This window comes from Crocodylus porosus, unplaced genomic scaffold (genome assembly GCF_001723895.1).
Source record: "Crocodylus porosus isolate Cpor-Errol unplaced genomic scaffold, CroPor_comp1, whole genome shotgun sequence".
Taxonomy (NCBI): domain Eukaryota; kingdom Metazoa; phylum Chordata; order Crocodylia; family Crocodylidae; genus Crocodylus; species Crocodylus porosus.
In genome coordinates this window covers 19185918-19204073 of record NW_017728907.1, presented here as the reverse complement: position 1 = coordinate 19204073, position 18156 = coordinate 19185918, and the positions used below count along the sequence as shown (strand labels likewise).

The 18156-nt window shown below is 38.0% G+C and overlaps 2 protein-coding genes across 6 annotated transcripts in view; one reads left to right on the top strand and one right to left on the bottom strand.

Moving 5' to 3' along the window:
* RALGPS2 (Ral GEF with PH domain and SH3 binding motif 2) overlaps positions 1 to 18156 on the bottom strand; it is a 233884-nt gene that overhangs the window by 65997 nt on the left and 149731 nt on the right. For all 5 annotated transcript variants that reach the window (XM_019530901.1, XM_019530905.1, XM_019530903.1 and 2 more), the window contains exons 9-10: positions 3298 to 3435; positions 2268 to 2358 (exon numbers count right to left, since the gene is read on the bottom strand). In XM_019530901.1, the coding sequence (XP_019386446.1) occupies positions 2268 to 2358; positions 3298 to 3435 (229 nt within the window). The remainder of the gene's footprint in view (positions 1 to 2267; positions 2359 to 3297; positions 3436 to 18156) is intronic.
* The window catches only part of ANGPTL1 (angiopoietin like 1), a 28502-nt gene continuing 15420 nt past the window's right edge, over positions 5075 to 18156 (top strand). The window contains exons 1-2 of the mRNA XM_019530907.1: positions 5075 to 5387; positions 14271 to 15125. Coding sequence (XP_019386452.1) covers positions 14303 to 15125 — 823 coding nt within the window. The 5' untranslated portion in view covers positions 5075 to 5387; positions 14271 to 14302. The remainder of the gene's footprint in view (positions 5388 to 14270; positions 15126 to 18156) is intronic.

Sequence of the window (18156 nt, the reverse complement as noted above, 5' to 3'; positions counted from 1 at the left end):
TCTAGAGCAGGGACAACAATTATTTCAGCTGGAGGGCTGCTTAACAAGTCTGACAAGTTGTCAAGGGCCACAAGGGTAGCCCTGCCCCTTGACAGCTAGCCCATCCTCCAATCGCCATCTTGGAACCAGAAGTCCTTCCCCCCCAACTCCTGGCTTCTGCTGCTGGAAGTCCCTCCCCTTGCCACCAGAAGTACTCCTTTTGGCTAGGGGGCTTGCCACCTTGGAACTAGAAAAACCCCCAATTTCTTTTTTTTTCCTTTTAAAGAAGATTTAAAAAAATTAAACATATATTAATTTGATTTCAAACAATATTTTTGCCCTGATTTATGTGCATTTTTGTAGTGTACATGGAGGTGATTGCATAATAGCCTGAAATGAAATCTCACTTCTGTATACTGGGGGCGTAGAGGGATGTCGGGGCTATGCATGGGTGGGTACAGGGTTTGTGGGGGGCTGTAGGTGTGCACGTGTGTATGAGAGAGAGGGTATGGGTGTGTGGAGGGCTGAGTGTGGAAGGGAGAAGGTAGCTGGAGTGTGAGGGGGTGTGATGCAAGCATACGGCAGCATGAGGGAGGTGTGGATACATGTGTATGGTGGGGGGGGTGGGGCTCCCCTACAAACATGACTCCTCCCCCATTGTGCATAGTCCCTGCCACCAACAGCAGTAGTAGACAGTGAGGCCTCAGGGCACTCACGGCCAGCAGTAGTCAGAGACCCCTGGCAGTGCACAATCCCAATGAGCCCCAGGACTGCATGTGGCTGGGCTGCCTGCAGGGAAAGTGGCAGACTTGGCTTGGCTCCATACAGCTCCTGCCACCAGCCTGGGCTCCATACTCCTACTGCCCCACCCTGGCCCCTCGCTGGCCCTGGGGCATGAGGATGGGCCCTGTGCTCCTGCCCAGCTGCCATTGTGCTCCTGCCCACTAACTGCCACTTCCCCCCTTCCTGCTTCTGCTACCCTTCCCTGCCAATTCCTTTCCCTTCCTTCCCACCCACCACCACTCCTCCCCACCCCCTAACTGCCCACCTACCGCTTTGCAATGCACAGTATCCAGCTGCATGACACAGAACAAAGCTGGAGCCAGCGTAGCCTGGCCAGGCCCCCATGGTTCCCAGCTGGCTCCTGCTGCTGCCGGCCCTGGCCACAGGGCAACATGCTTTCACTTGCTGCCACTTTCCGCCTACCATAGCTGCCCTTTCACTCCTGCCACCGCTGCTTCCCCCCACCTGGCCTACCCATTGGCCTCTCCAGCACTGCACGGTTCCTGGTTGCATGGCTGGGACTGCAGCATGAGCCAGGCTGGTCAGGCCTCTGTGGTTCCCAGCTGGCTCCTACTGCGCTGTGTGGTCCTGACCATGCAACCAGGAACTAAATGGAGCAGGAGCCAGCCTGGCTGTGCCAGCAGCATGCAGTTCCTGGGTGCATGGCCAGGACTGTATGGTGCAGCAGGAGTCAACCGGGAACTGCAGTGGCCTGGCCAGGCTGGGAGGGCTCCTGCTGCACCATGTGGTCCTGACCATACAGCTGCGAACCATGTGCTGCAGCTGGCCCCTACTGTATCAGTGATCCTCCCATCACCCATTTTTATCTGAATTTTCCTCTCAGATGGAGGGAAGGCAGGGAAACAGCCATAGGGTCCCAGGCTAGAAGCTTCTGCTAGGCAGATGCTTCCATTTGGGGGTGGGACAGGGCTGGGCAGGCCTTGCTGCTGCTGCCACTGGGTCCTGCCACCAGGTTCTCCAGAGTCCTGCTGCTGCTAGCTCCCCATCCCCAGCTGTATTTGTCCATTTAAACTGATACTCAAAGCCAGTCATATATATCTCACATGTGCATCAAGACTGGAAACTGGGTAGAGGAAAACTTGAGAACAAGACGAGACTTATGGAAGTAGCTGTCTATGCTGTAGATTGTAGTTTAGAATAGAGGTGCCCAAGTTGGCTCAGGTACTAAAAATAGTCTAGTTGTGGCAGCATAAAACTCCACACAAGCCACTTTACTCCAATTTTTTACAAGGTAAACCACCCCATGTTGAGTTCCATGCTGCAATCACTAGATTGTTTCCTTTATCCAGCCAGCTTGGGTAGCTTAATACTACATTACAGTCTGTAGTACAGGAATACCAGCCTTGACACTAAATGTATTTATTTAATGCAAACTAAATCCTAAATGAAGGCAGACTCTATCGCCTAATCACCATCATAACCAGCATGTCTGAATGTTTAAATATGAAGAAAATTAAGATTCACTTGGAGAATTGCTTACTTACTTGTAATTGTCATCTTCTACGAATTTTTGTAGCTCTTCTATGTACTGAACCGAGTTTAGGTATTTCTGAACATGAGGCAACAGAGGAATATCTAAAGAACAGTCCATATATTAGTTACATTGTTCACTGTAAATAAAGGTACTTTCTTATAGGTGAAGAAAATCTCTTTTAATTTATTCATGTTGAGCTATAAAGTACAAGCTATGAGCCTCGCCACGATTTTGTGATTTTCTGATACTCCACCAAATAAAGATAGTTTGGGCTGATCTATCTTACATCCACAAAGAAAGCCAAATATGATTCTCTAAAGCATATCAATTCTGCTAGGATGTTAGCCAAGATGAGTTATGGGCCAGGACCAAACTTAAGTCCCAAACCTGGAATTCTGAAGACAGTATCTGAATAGAATGGTTTCCCTCACCATCTAAATTTTCATTATATTGATCCTGCAGTTAAGTCGTAATTCTGTGCTAATGACATAGTATTAATTTGTCAAATAAGGATGGTCACAGATCCAGTCTTATCACTTTCCTGAAGGTTGGAGGAAGGGTAACTTGCCTGTAAGACCGATTACCTTTTCTAAAACTCTTATTTATAATAGTTGAAAATTATGAAAGTATCTAAAGAACTGAAGTAAGTGTAAATACCACATATTTTAATGTTCCCAAATCTCCAAGTACCTTAAAAGACAAATCTGCTATTTTCAGATACCATCCATAAAGGGATAAAAAAAGAAAAAAAAAACTGTGCGTGTCAACCAAACTTATTAACTGGAATAAAGCACAAGCTTTTCATTAGGGATTAAATGTTTTGAAACTACATAAAACAGAAATAGAGTATAAGTGATTCTCATTCTATCTCTGGGTACTGGTACAATTCCAGAACATTGTTACCTAGGGTTTCTGTTTTCAGATGGGAATATTATAGAAATGGATCAAGCCTCACTAAAAAAAAGCATACCGGAGAATAAACATTTTCACCTATAACTTTTTTCATTAATTGCGCAATAGAAATAATTGTACTTACTTACCATATTCACAGGACTGCTGTAAATCTGAGATTATTCTAAGTATATTGTTCATTAAGTTCGTTCTCTGTTCACTTTCTAGAATGCTCCCTGTAGATGGGTACGCAGAGTCAATATATGTCAAGTCTGAGAGATAAATACCTGAATAAATATGATTAAAATAAGAGATTCTGTCATTATGGTGTAAAATTTAGAAGAAAAAACAATTTTAACTTAACCTCTGTTTACATGCACTGATATGGACCAATTTCAGTATTTAATCACTGTTTTGTTTTGGAGACAGAGAGAGACAGAGAGACCTTGGCTTTGTATGAGCTCTGGGAGAATTTGAGCCTCAGAAACTATTATTTTGTTTGGCATATAAGAACGTGAGCAGAAAGTAATTGCACATAATCCGATACAAGGCCTAATTTTATTTCCTCTCCTTAACCAGAATTAGAATATTTATTAATAAAAGGAATACATTGTAACAACAAAAAAATATTAAAACATCATATTATGGTACTGCTTAACTGCTCTGAACTAGGCTGGCTTAGTTTAAAGCATTCAGGTACTATATATGCCAGGTACTGCTGAATCAATAAAAGGCCCTGCTGTAAAGACCTTACATCGGGGCAGGCAATCATTTTGGTCAGATGGCGGCTTACTGAGTTTTGACAAGCCATTGAAGCTACGTGACAGGCAGCCGGGGCAGATTAATATTAATTTTCTAAATTTTTTAGGGGCCCTGAAGGTCAAATAGATTTTCCCCACTCCTGCCTTGCATCCTTAAGATAAAAAGGTAGATGCTATTTACAAATTTTAGTGACAGAAGTGTTCTATGGGCAAGCAAGTTCTTATTTCGGAAAAAGATCTCTGAACAATTAATTCTTGCTTAAGATCCCGTGACAGCATTTTTATTTTTTGATGCATTCAAGGACACCTAAACAGTTTTTCTGCAAAATAAAAGATCCTTGGGTCACCCGTACGAAATTAGAACAATTTTGTAAAAAAGAAAATGCAAAAGTAAATAATTTCCAAAATTTACTTAAACTGTATTTTTTGTGAAGAAGCTGAAAAGAAAACTAAAAAACAGAAGATATTCATGTACAAATTTTAAAGTGACAGAACTGGAAGTAATATTCATCATTTCTGAAATGTGCAAGCCATGTAACTTCTGCTTCTTTTAATACTAATCAGATGTTATCTAATATTCAAATACCTATTCACAACCATCATACATAACTTTAATATTTTCCACATGTATCAGATTCTTTATAAGCAACAACTAGATCCGTTTCTTATCAAGTAAACTTTAAGAATTAAATGTGACATTCAGTACAGCATTCTTCTAGACTATAAATGGCTCACTTTTCCTCCACTATCCAGTTGGTCTGCCTCTTTTATTCCCAGTAACACAAATTAAGTTTATCAGCCTGAAAGAATCTCTCTTCTAGAAGCCCAGTTCTCTAATAAACTTGAAAAGCATCTTTAGGCAGTGTAGTAAAATGTTTGATTTGTAATTGCCTGCTGAACTCTTGCGCAGTCTGTTGCCATATGGTGCCCTGCCTTAAACTGGCAAACAATCTTTCCTTGTTCATAGCTTTTCAGGCTCCCTCCCCCCTCCTTTTCCAAAGGCTATGGATAGCAAATCCAAAAGGAGGAGTTTCTTCTGTTCTTCAGTGAGTTCAAAATGACATCATAGGTGGGCTGAACATCTAAGTCTAGTGTGTGTTTGTTTAAAAAAAAGAAAAACTGCCCAAGCGTGCTCTATATGGAATCTGGATCAGCTGTAGCTAGTTAGTGCATTCCAGCAAGTAACACGTAAAACACTGCAGCTTCAAAAACACTTCTATCCCTTTTCTGGAACAGAATACACTGGAACTTCAATTATACTTTTTTAATTAATTTAATTAGTCTGGTTAACTGTATGGAAAAGTTCTATTTTCTAATGCAGCTTGGATCTAATAAGGGAAGGCAGAAAAGCAGTCTTCACTAGAATGACAGATTAACAAAACACAATACCGGGTAATGCGAAAGCAAGAAGCAAAAGCAAGTTGACCTGGGTTTTCAGTCTACTATAGAAGCAAAGCATCGATAAGGTTTGTTTGTTGGTAAGTTTTCTACTTATTTTTCATACACATGCAGACTTGCTCGCAAAATATCTCACACGTAATTATGCATGGGGCTGATCTGCTTGCTTAAGAGTTCAGTGACAGCTCTCAAACGTTAAACTCATTTCTGTAGTACACAATGAAGAACTATGACAAACAGGAGTAGTTTAACATACATGAAAAAACTAACAGCATGAACCAATTATTTCTGTTGTACTGAAAGCATTCTTACTGTATTCCATCTGAATATTTTAGGTTATCGGTATAATTTAACGAGAGAGAGAACGCGCGTGCACTATAGCATAAAACTGAACACATGTGTACAACATAAGCAGTGCACACATCTCAGGTATTTTGAGCATAACAGACAGACACCTGGATGCACTAAAATGAAAATTTCCCATTTACGCTAGGAATGCCAAAATTTCACCCCATGTCAGGAAGTGTACTGGTAGATAGCACTATTAGAACTAGAAAATGGATATTGCAAATCTGCTATGAAAAAAAACTAAGTTGATATATATGATAAACAGCTAGCAATCCACATCTACCCAATGAAATATTTTAATAAAAGGATTTCTATAGGCTAACATTTAAATTCATTTTCAAACAACCGCTCTAGTTTTGCAACCAAATCAAGAATCCTTTGGTCATATATAGATTCAGACTCAAACAGAACCTATTAACAAAATCTGTTGCAAAACCAAGTAAAGTGTTATGAGCAAAGTTTCCATCCTTCTTAGCTGTGTAACAAAGGATAGGTGTGCCTGTTTAGCAAGTGCAAACACACTCACAAAATTAAGGTGAATTACTGCATGATTGGTTGTAGTAAGGCAAATCAAAATCATTAAAAACTTTCATAAATGATATGGTGAACTATAGTTTACCACTGCCCTGTGCTAAATAGAAAACAGACAAGCTCTTTTCTTTAAAAATAACATTTAGAACTTGAAAACTAATAAGCAGCCCAGAAGCTTAAAGCTTATTTTTAAAAAAATAAGTTATCAAGGTAAAAGTATTACATTTAGTCTCTCAATGCTTTTTTTTTTTTTTTTTTAAACAAGACAGAAGAATCCAAACATAGTAAACTTAGAATAACTGAAAAAGTAAGCTGTATTAGCTAACCCTTCAGAATAACCTACAGAGTGAAGGACCCAAAGAAAATGCTAAATGGAAATTTAAGTATGGCTAAAGTAATTGGGGAAAAATAACTGTACAATGAAACACAAGACAAGACATTCTCAACTAAAAAGATTTAGCCTGTTCAAATTCTTTGGAAGATACAGTTCTGCTTTTTCTAACCATCATCTTACTCCCCTTAAAATATTACAGGGACTAACCAGGAAAACTAGCTATCACTGGAAAGTCTACACTGCATTTCAGATAATATTCTCCACTCATTCTTAGCTAAGTACAATTTAGGAACGGTTCCCAAACCTCTTGCAACAGAAAGCAGCCGAGTCAATAGCTCTGAAGTTATATAATGTTCATAGGAAAAATTTTTCACTCCTCCGTTGGCCTCTAAGCTTTCGCCTTCTGCTGTAAAAGACTTATTTTAAATTACCAGTGACATATTGATGGTTTATATGGTCATCAAATGATAAAGATCTAAATGAGAGAAAATTCTGAATTTTAAGTTTCAAACTAATTGTGTATACATCTTGGAGGCCTTGGAACTTTTGAACATCTGCCAATAGCTACATAACTGTTACCAAGAATACTCTGACAGAAATTACTGGTTTTAATTTGCTGTTCCTCACATGTGCCCTATTAATCAGGTCTGTGAGATTTATATAGTGATTAATGAAGCAAAACTTCTCAGAGCTTACTTACTGCCAAGTGCTTAATGTTTTCAGTCTCTGTTCCACTAGGAATTCTGCAGACCCTAAATAATTCACATTTCTAAACATATGCTAGACTGCCGAGTTTTACACATGGAAGGGACCCATGCAACTTGAGACTTTTTAACAAGCTAAAATAAGGAATAGGGGTTCAAAAATCCCCACATTTCTAGGTGCTAGGAACGCAGCACTTTTTGAATCTGAATAGCTTTACAATATATTCTAATAATTTCACTGTTTTTGCTGTATCTTCAGGACATAACAGCCTTACAATTATTTTGTGCTAACATGATCCTTCCAATTGTTAATTTTTAAAAGCAATTTTCAAACTTCCCCTCTCTATCTCTTCCTCAAAACAAGTTAAACTCTGGTTAGCCCACAAAGACTATTTTGTGTAGGAGATCTAATTATAATTATTTTGTACAGTGCATTTATCAAACACAAACTACAAAGTTGCAGTGAATATCAATATAAGAATCTAGTTATGCAGTCTAAGGCTGAGAGACTTGTTGAAAAGGACCAGTCTACATGAAAAAATCCACTGGCAGAACCATTCTGGTATCATTATGCCAACTGAACGCCACACATACAATGTTATTCCACAATAAGTAGGGTTCCCCCTGCCACCCCCAATATAAAATGTCACTATAGCGGCAGCTGAATCTGAAGTCAAAAGCCATGCTTATTCCAGACTAGAACTGTCACATGATACATTTCCCTATATTGATGAACCCTAAGAGATTTTTCAGTTGTTCAAACAGCCACAAACAACATTTCAAATGATGTCATACATGGTAATGTATAAACTTCTACTATGTAAAAAAATGATACTCCTAATGTTAAAAGGTTCAGCTGCTGTTTATTTTTATTACTGCATCTTTTTGAAAATATGAACACTGGACAAAGTAGATAACTGCACTGATGACATATCCATCATTCAAATAGGAAAAATAAGTCTGTCCCCAGAAACACCATGTAAAATTTCTCTTAATTTGCTGTAATTAAACTTTGGATTCTTTCTTTGAGAGAAAGTTCTTCCCCCTCCCTCAAACCTTTCTACTTGGAATAGGATTTTAAGATCCAAAAGTATATTTATTAAGGTACAAGTCACAAAATATACATGAAGTAATAAAAGAAAAAAAGTAGGACTATGCTCATATGATCAAAAGGCTACCATACCAGTAAGTCTTAAAAGCTATGAAACCTGAAGAACAGGTACTGAGAGAAACAGATATGTATAACAAACTGAATTATGTACTTTACAATTTCTTCCATGGTTTAAAATCTTGGTATGCTCAGTAGGGAAGAAAAAAAAAATCACATCACTTCAAATGAAAACAAATAGCTTGCTCTGCAGACAATTCAAATATGCTATTTACAAAAGCATATTCTGCACACCTGCTCTTCCCTATGCCTCCGCCAGAAATGACGCATTTAAAAGATATACAGGATTTCTTCAGATAACATGCCATAACCAGTGAGAAACTAATGTTGCACTGCAAATGAAGGGCCAGGTCAGGCTTTACTTTGATCTTTTATAGTTAAGAATTCTGTTCTTTGTTGCCAAATAAATCACTTCTTTGTAATAAAAATCAGAAGAAATTTTTGTAACTAAAAACCACTAACTTAAAAGGTGGACTGGAACAGGTTTTGCACATTTGCCTTTAAAAATGAGCCAGGAGTAAGGGCTCTGCTACATGTTCAAATTAAAGCTGGACAGAAGCAAGCTACAGAGTTGTTTCACATTTTCAAGCACTAACTTTATAGCTGGTTGGGTCTCTATAGCTAGATAATCATTTTTATCATGTGATGATTACTTTGCACCTGTGGCTGGTTTAAATTTATTGTGTAATTAGCCAGTTAGTTACATAATACATGTAATGCGTAGCAGGGTCCTCTATCCAAAAAAAATGCAATGGGACTGTACTCATGTAGCGCCTACAATTCTGAGTACTTTTGTAAAAATGATCAATGCTGTAGTTAACACTGCTTTTGAGAAGACGCATTAAGACACCACTACTTTGGTGGACATGCAGTATGGTTTCTGCACAATCCCATCGGCTCAGAACTGAAGTAGTTAAAGAAGCACCAGAAAAATGCCAACAGGCTGCCTAACCCCATGTTTGAGGTTTATACTCACACATGATGGGGTAAAAAACATCATTAAAGAAAACATTTTAAAGTAGCATTGCTTGCAAAGCCTTCTTCAATCACTTACCTGTCAGGCCCTTGGGGGCCCTGTTTTCCTCAAAAACAGACATTTTTAGCCCTGTGTAAAGACCTGTTCAGCTCAAAGCACAGAAGTTAATAGTTTGACTCTAAGAAACTCATCTTAGGGTCTGGACAGATGGCATTTACCTTCATGGAATGTATGCTAGTATTTTAAATCAATGTAAATTGCATTGGAGTCCTGAGTGGACGGACAAACAGCAATGCATGCTATCTTCTTTCTGTAGGTGGTATTTACAATACCTCCCCATCAGATGGTAGGAAAGTTTGCAGTAGATTCTGCCTTGTAACAAATGGCTTCTATGAGATAGACACTGACATTCAACAGAATCGCAGGAAAACAGGGCTGAAAAGGATCTCACAAGGTCATCTGGTCCAGCCCCCTGCTAGAGGCTGGACCACCCATGACTAATCCCAGCCAGAAGTCTATCCAAACTTCTCTTGAAAGTTGCCAGGGATGGAGATTCCACAATTTCCTAGGTGGCTTGGCTTCTTCCAGTGCTTCAACCACCCAGATAGTCTGACAGTTCTTCCTAATATCCAACCTGAATTTCCTTTGCTGCAGCATGATGTCATTGCTCCTGTCTTAGTACAGCCCCAGAGGAAAGACTGTTTCCATCCTCTCTCTTTAAACACCCTTCATGTATTTGAAGAGTGTTATCAAATTCCTTCCCCCTCTCCCTCATCTGTCTTTTCTTATCCAGACTGAATAACCCTACTTCTTGAATCTTTCTCTCATAAACCATATTCCTTAGGCTTCTACTCACTTTTGTCACTCTCTGCTGGACTCTTCTGAATCTGTCTACATCCTCCAAGAAACATGGGGCCCAAAACTGGACAGTACTCTGGCTGAAGCTTCACCGGTGCCAAATAAGAGTGGAAGAATCATTTCTTTTGATTTGCAAGCGAGATTCCTTGTAATACATCATTATGCTGTTGGCATTCTTTTTTTCCAGCAAGAGCGCGCTGGTGGATCATATTCAGTTTACAGTTCACTGTACCTAGACTAGTAGGTTATCCCCCAGTGACTTAACCCCAGATGAGGCACTTATGCTGATGTAAATGTCATGTACCCAAGCTGCTAACATAATTATAAACATATCTAAGGTTAATGCAAGTCCAAATCAGCAAATGGCTCAAATTTTGCTTATTATGGAGCACTAAGGCAAAACTTGAGCAGCTAGTAGCTTTTGGTTATTCTATGCTACGCCATTAATTCATCCTGTGATCAGAGAGCACATTTATAAAATCCTCAGAACACTTGTAAGTTACACCCTTCAGTTAAAAAAAAATGTAATATAAGCTGCTAGGATTAAGACCTATAAATATAATAAATTTATTACAAGGAATGAGAACAATTAATTGAGGCAGAACACTGGAATGGATTAAGTGCTTTACTGCAGTAGGCTTGCTTTTAAGACATTTATTTGTAATATGCTTCAGAGGAAAAAAAGTTACAGAACACTATTTTTACTTCCATTTGTTCACCAAATTAAAAACAAAAACACACAACAAAATGTAGTAATTAGGTTGTGTCTCTGACAGCATCAGAATTCAATTATGTTCCTTTTATAACATTTTTTTTAATGCTATTTGGAATTTGATGGTGCTACAGGAATTTATTAGGAGCTGTAATGGGTAAAATAGGAAGCTGTTGTAAAAACTCAGATTAAATTTCTACGTACACAGAGAACTAACACATGGTACTACTTTTTATTAAGCAGTGCCATCTTTCATGTGTCAGTGAAGTCATATACACACCCAAGGTACAAAGTTATTTTAAAATAGTAGTTGGAGAGTTAACTAAAATTTATTAGGAAAATGGCTTAAATTTCTGGTGTTTTTTTTAAACTATGATTCAAATGAAATTCTGACAAAATTCCAACACTAGGCATTGTACAACTAGCTAGTAGAATAAGTGAATGACGAGTTACCATTTATGTATGTAGTCTAGTATACAGGAAGGTTTGCTAAGCATGTACGTACAATACTTCTTATAAAAATAATTTAAAGCAATACTGCTTACTTTTATCTTTCTTTACATGGGGCACTGTGGTACCACAAAACTTGTCTAAATCCTTCCCAACGCTATATAGCTGGTCCAATAAAAAAAAGATAGTACCCACAAAAAAAAAAAATCTTTCCCCGAGCAACAACATATTTACTGTTTGATTAAAAAAAGGGGTTTGCCAAGCATACACAAATATTAACAATTATCAATAGAACAGATGAGGCCAGAACTCCTCATAATTTAAAAACAAAACAAAACAAACCTCACAGCCCATTTTACCTACAGGATATTTTTATTAGGAGCATTTTTGGGTCTTCATCAGTCCTGTTTTGTAGTTGACATGCTTGTGGAACAGACATTTAGAAGATTTAGTAAGGACAGGTGATAACCCATACTGTTTGCTACTGCTCAGGCCAGAAGCCCTATCTAGGCCACTGTTTTTGCATCATGGTACAAAAGAAACAGCATGAAACTGATAAGCTTCCATTTATTTCATGCCATTGGGGGGGGGGAGATTAATTTCTACTTTTTCCCATACCTGAGACAACAGGAGAGAGCAATCTGCTTGTCAAAACTGAAATTCATGCTCCAAATATACTTACCCTGAAGTCAGCAAGAAGACTGTAATGATCAGAGGATAGTTATTAGTTTACTTAAATATGAATACTTTTGTCACCTTGAATGCTGTGGTTAAATTTAAAGAAGGAATCTCACTTGTCATGTGTTAGAATGATGCTGTAGTTATGATGGCCCAATAATTGTGAGAGAAGGATTTCCTAGGGTAAGCCTTTTTTTGGACCAGCATTCTTCATCAGTATCATCTGAGCAGTAAAAGCCAATACAGCATAGTAAAAACACAATTGTAAGAGGGGACAGAGAAATTCCCATGGACAGGAGACAAACAGAAGCTGATTACGGGGAGGGTACCACAGTTGGGTATGATGGGATTACCTTGTTTGCAGATCTCTGGGAGTGCACAAAGTTCCTGGGGTGGGAGAGTGAGGAATAAGTGGAAGCAGTTTTTCCTGGAGCTCGTGTGGGAAGGATGTGATTATATTCTCCAGTTCCAGAGTGATTTTGGGTTTTGGGTCTTCCTCAAGTTCCTTATAATATTTGGTGTAAGAGAATTGTCTGTGGCTTCACTGATGCAGTCTTTATGGTTGATGATGACTAACTATAGTCTCCACCTTTGTCTGCTTATTTGATTACTATCTCACTGTGTGGCTTTATGGCTGTATGGGACTGTATGGTTTGTCTTTGAGGGAGGGAGGTTTCCAGGCTTTTATTGAGAATTTTGCTTAAGGGAAATCTACTTAACCCCTTTAAGAGGAGAACTTGGGAACAAAAATTCATAAGCTGGATGGACACTAAGGACCCAGGATTCACCACCAAAACTGGTTTTATGACACACTGTAACATACTTGATTCCTGAATTATTTTCATGCATGAAAACTGAGAATGACCCTCCTTCCTTCCGATACGCCTGTCTCTCTCAGTAATCAGCTTCTTTTTTCTGCTAATTGTTCATGTTACCTGTGGCAATTTCTCCTGCTCTTAAAGCTGTTTTTATTTATTTCTTTACTATGCCATTCTGGCTTTTACTGTTCAGACCTAATGAAGAATGCCTTGTATTTGAAAGCTTGTCTAACTCTTTCCTGACTATGCAGCTGGTCCAAAAGGCATAAGTCCAAGAAATCCTGGCCTCATTTTTCAATGCGTTCTTCCCGTCCTAGGTAGCAATATAAGCAAAACCATTTTGTTACATGTTGAAAGGATTAAATGTTTAATATTATAATTTATAGCTGATAAAAATATACCCAACTTCTTTACAGATCAACGGGTTGATCACTTAAGTGTCAAAAAGGAGCAGTGTAACAATGACAGTTAAAATCCCTCAAAGACACCTAAAAAAAAGCATCCATTCTTTTAAATGGATATTCTTACTGCTTTTTCACCTCTGTCAGGATGCATTTTGCCATCCATTGTGTGAAGGGCTGACATAGTATCATATTTTCTTTTGAACGTTAAATCAGAAAAGAATTGTGGGTAGTGCTTTCTTCTCAACACTTCACACAAATATGACGTGCAGTTCTGAGGTGTATTTATTTTGCTTTACCAGAGCAGATGTCAAAATGGAGGAGAAACAGGTGAAAGGACACACATGGCTTTACTGAATAAACTCCCTCATTAGGATTTTTGTTAAAAATAGTGATAGATAATTTAAGATCAGTATTAGAAATCAGATGATCAGAGTACCCCAATTTCGCAGTAAAAATTCTCTGTTTCATGAGAACAAAAGTCATATATGTTTTCATTCATATATGAAAGAATTATAATCTTAAATATTCAAACAAAATACGACCGCAGAGTTAACATCATCAACAATTATTTCTTACAAACATAAGTTAACTTGAAATGAATTCTGGAAAACCATTTTACGGCAATCTTCAAAAGACCGTTATTTGTAAATCTAATTGTAGATATATTAAAATTATTAAACACAGTATAAAAGCTAATGCTATCTAAATGGGCAAGAACAAGTCAAGTTCGCGTACGTGTTTTTCCTGCTAGGAAGGTGTAGCATCCCCTTTGTATAACTATAAAACTATTTAAACAAATACATTTTGTAATAACTAAATTCATCATCATGAGAAAATATCTGTGTGGGCAGCATTTATAGCAGACAGCCTCAGCTGTATATGTGGCCTAACAAAAGATTGCTTTTTTCCCCAAATACATTACTAAATATAAAGAAAGGCCTTAAAACTGAATTCAGCTCTTTATTTTCTTTTTATTTCTTAGTCTTTTCTGAAATCCATCACATTCTCTTCAAGATGAAGATATTTACATGGACTCTGGGTATGGTATTATTTCTACTATTGTCTACAGGCCATTGCAGAGAACAGGCTGCACTCAAAGTGTCCCAGAAGAGGCATCCTCGTTCAACAGATGGTGGAGAAGAAGGGAAAAAATGTGGTTACACGTTCCTGGTTCCTGAACAAAAAATAACAGGGCCAATTTGTGTAAACACTAATGGACCACGTTCTGATAACAGAAAAGATGAAGTCACAAGGATGGACATAGAAAATCTAAAGGATGTACTATCCAAGCAGAAACGGGAGATTGACATCTTGCAACTAGTGGTGGATGTAGATGGAAATATTGTGAATGAAGTAAAATTGTTGAGAAAAGAAAGTCGTAACATGAACTCTCGAGTCACTCAACTTTACATGCAGCTCTTGCATGAGATAATTAGAAAGCGGGATAATTCTCTTGAGCTTTCCCAACTGGAAAACAAAATCCTCAATGTTACAACAGAAATGCTGAAGATGGCAACGAGATACAGAGAGCTCGAAATAAAATATGCAGCACTGACTGATCTTGTAAACAATCAGTCCGTGATTATTTCTTTATTGGAAGAACAATGTTTGCGGGTATTCTCACGACAGGACACGCATGGGTCCCCACCTCTTGTTCAGGTGGTACCACAGCACATACCTAACAGTCAGCCCTATACACCTGTGCTTTTGGGAGGTAATGAAATTCAGAGAGACCCAGGTTATCCTAGAGATAGAGATGTAAGACCACCACCTGATCCAGCTACTTCTCCTACAAAAAGTCCATTTAGGATACCACCACTAGCTTTAATTAACGAAGGTGAGTTAATCAATTTCTACATAATGATTTCTTGATTTTAAACAAATAGGCAATGCACCTATAATACTTATTCATAATAAGAAGGGAATGATTAATTAAAAAAGAACAACATTCAAATAAATATAGCCTGTTTTCTAATAACAACTTTTGAAAGCAGCTTTAGATTTTCTAAATTACCAAATTCCTAGGGTTGATTCTGATCTGTAGTTGGCAGGAAGTTTCATGCAAATATTTAGTATTTATATAATTCAGTTTTAATTGACACATTTATTATTTATTTATTCGGTTTATGTGCCATCCTCTCCAAAAAGGCTCATTCATCCAGTTATAAATTATACTTATTATGTGCCGCTGCAGGAGGTTGAGTAATGCTTTGCAGTGCTGCTCTCTTTTACCCAATTACGTAGATTTAGTAAACACAAAATTAGTAGTAAAAAAGAAGAAAGCATTTCACTGAAGGAGTTTTAGAACTAGCACGATTACTTCATATGTTTATAAAGATTTGATGGAATTGTTGTATTAACTTCATTTCCACGGTCCTGAAAGCTTTTATAATCCTTTTCTCATGTATGCTTTCCAAGTAACCATCTCTCTCCTAACTTTTTATAAGCTTACACAACAAAACGCTCTGCACTGCTTTCAGTCACAGCTGGATATTCAACTGGGTTCCTGGGGTAAAGACACATATTTATTGTGGCTATTCTGCAAACACTACAAACAACCAGCTGCTGATACAAAGAGAGACTATTTTCCTCAAGGTCTGAGGAAAAGTCAGAGTACAACAGAAATAACAAGTGTCATGAGAACTGAATCACCGATATGCAGCACAAAAGAAATGTAGCCAATATAAATAAGTTATGTTCATGTCTAATCAGGAGTATAGGCAGAATGGTCTTAAGAGCTATAAAAAAAAAAACTCTGCACCTGCTTTATAATTAAACAAACAGAAATGTCCATAGATGTGAGATAAAGCAACAACACAACCAAATATCTTCTGTAAAATATTTAAGTCTTTCTTTTTCCCCAATCCTTCCAAAAGTGGCATTCATTTCTGGAACTTTAGATAAAGGAATCTTAACAGTTTTATCTTAACAGTAATGGTTTGATTTGCCAAAGGTTCCTCTCCCCACCCTCTAAAACACTGGAATTCGTAGCTTAAAAAAGGGGCATCTTGCACAGAGGAGGGAGAAGGATGGAGCAGTTCTGGAACTGATGAAATGCAAGTTATTGAAACTTAAAATAGAAATCAATGTATAATAAATTGCAAAACCATTGTAGTCAGTATCTCTCTCTGCTGCCTCCAATTAAAGCACCTCAGTTTAATAGAAAAGTACATAAGAGATAAGCTATGCAAGAGGAGAGTTAAATTACTGGGGCAGGGAGCTGGGGCAGAAGTTAGAGGATCACAAAGAAATAGTTACTGATAGATAAAGATGACAAATAAAACACAAAAACCAACAGAGCACTGTTAAAGTTAAAAAGACAATTGCCAAGTATAGTGATAAAAGGAGAAGCTGTCAGCTGGACAAGTCAGAATACATTTTTCTCTTATTATATTTGAAAAAGTAGTTCAGGTGTACTCGAAAAAGCACAGCCAAGCTGCATGTAAAGACAGGTTTACATTAAGTATGTATATATATTGTGGGTGGGAAGGACAATTCAACCACATTTCATTGAAGTGAAAATAAGGGAACTCAGCTTGATGGAAGACATCTCCCTAAAAGAAAAATAAGTGTCTACAAAAACAAAGTTCATTAATCAGAAACTATGAATTCAAATTTAAAACAAAAAAATCTTAGTTGATAGTGGGTTGTTAGGGCAAAATAAGCAGCATTTTAAGCTCCATTTACCACTTCAAAATACAAAAGAGAAACAGTCTTTTGACAACACAGATAATAGTCCCTTGTTTCATTTTGCTTATAAAAGGAAGTGCTTTGTAAGGAAATATCTTTGTTCAATGTCATGATGAAGAATGTATCATACCCAGAATAAACTCTTTTAATTTCATTAAAACAAGCCACATGTTCCCTTACAGGTTACAAAGTCAAGCATTAACAAATCAGAAAAAAGAAAAAGAATCAAATTTAAGATGGTGTATGAATCCTTAGCTTTCCCACCACATCTTTATTTTAAATCCTAGGTATACATTTTTTTTCCCCCACAGCCTTTAGTATTCAAAGCCTGATGTTGTACAGAAGTAGTTAGCCATGTTGGCTATTCATAACAGCTGACAAAATAGGTTGTTGCTTATGAAAATTCATGCCTCTCTGAACCAGTTAGTCTCTAAGGTGCTACTCTTGCCTACTTTCTGCAAGGCTTAAAATGGTAGCAAGACATTTACTGAACCCAACAGTTGTAGAATACAGGCACTGATTAAGCTTACACAAGCACACCTTTAAGTAACTACTTATTTACTTGAATACAAGACAAAGATTTTCTCCCAGTTGGCAACAGGGAAAAAAGCCCCTTATCTTGATCCCACACAAGAACGACTTACTAAATACAATGTCTATTACTCACCTGCTGCCAAAAGCAGGCGAGTGCTCAGCAATGAATACCAGCTATGAAGCTGATTAAATACAGTCAACACTGAGCCTGAGAATAACACACATGGCCCATAACAGGCAAACTTGCTAATGGGTTCCTATCACAAGAACAGGTTAGCGCAGTCCGTTTAAATAAAGCACATGGTAGTGCCCATTAAGTAAAGCCCCCCTCACTGCCAACTCTTTGTCAAGTCATGATGAGCTGCTACCCTGCATTCATTTCGACTTCCTCTTCATTCTCACAGCTAAGCTACGCCTTTCTTTCCCATTTCCAATGATTCCTGTTTCTGCAGCAGCCTTAAATGTCTGGCAAACAAACATCACCAAACAGTCAACCCAGAATCCTCTGTTTCTCTCTCTCAACCTGGGATCTATGATTAGTGTAGCCCTGCCCCCACTTGTGGTAAAGCCAGACTAGGTTGCCCTGCGCCTCATCTGTATATAAATTTTTGTAGCATCCCATGACTCATGACAAGAACAACTGG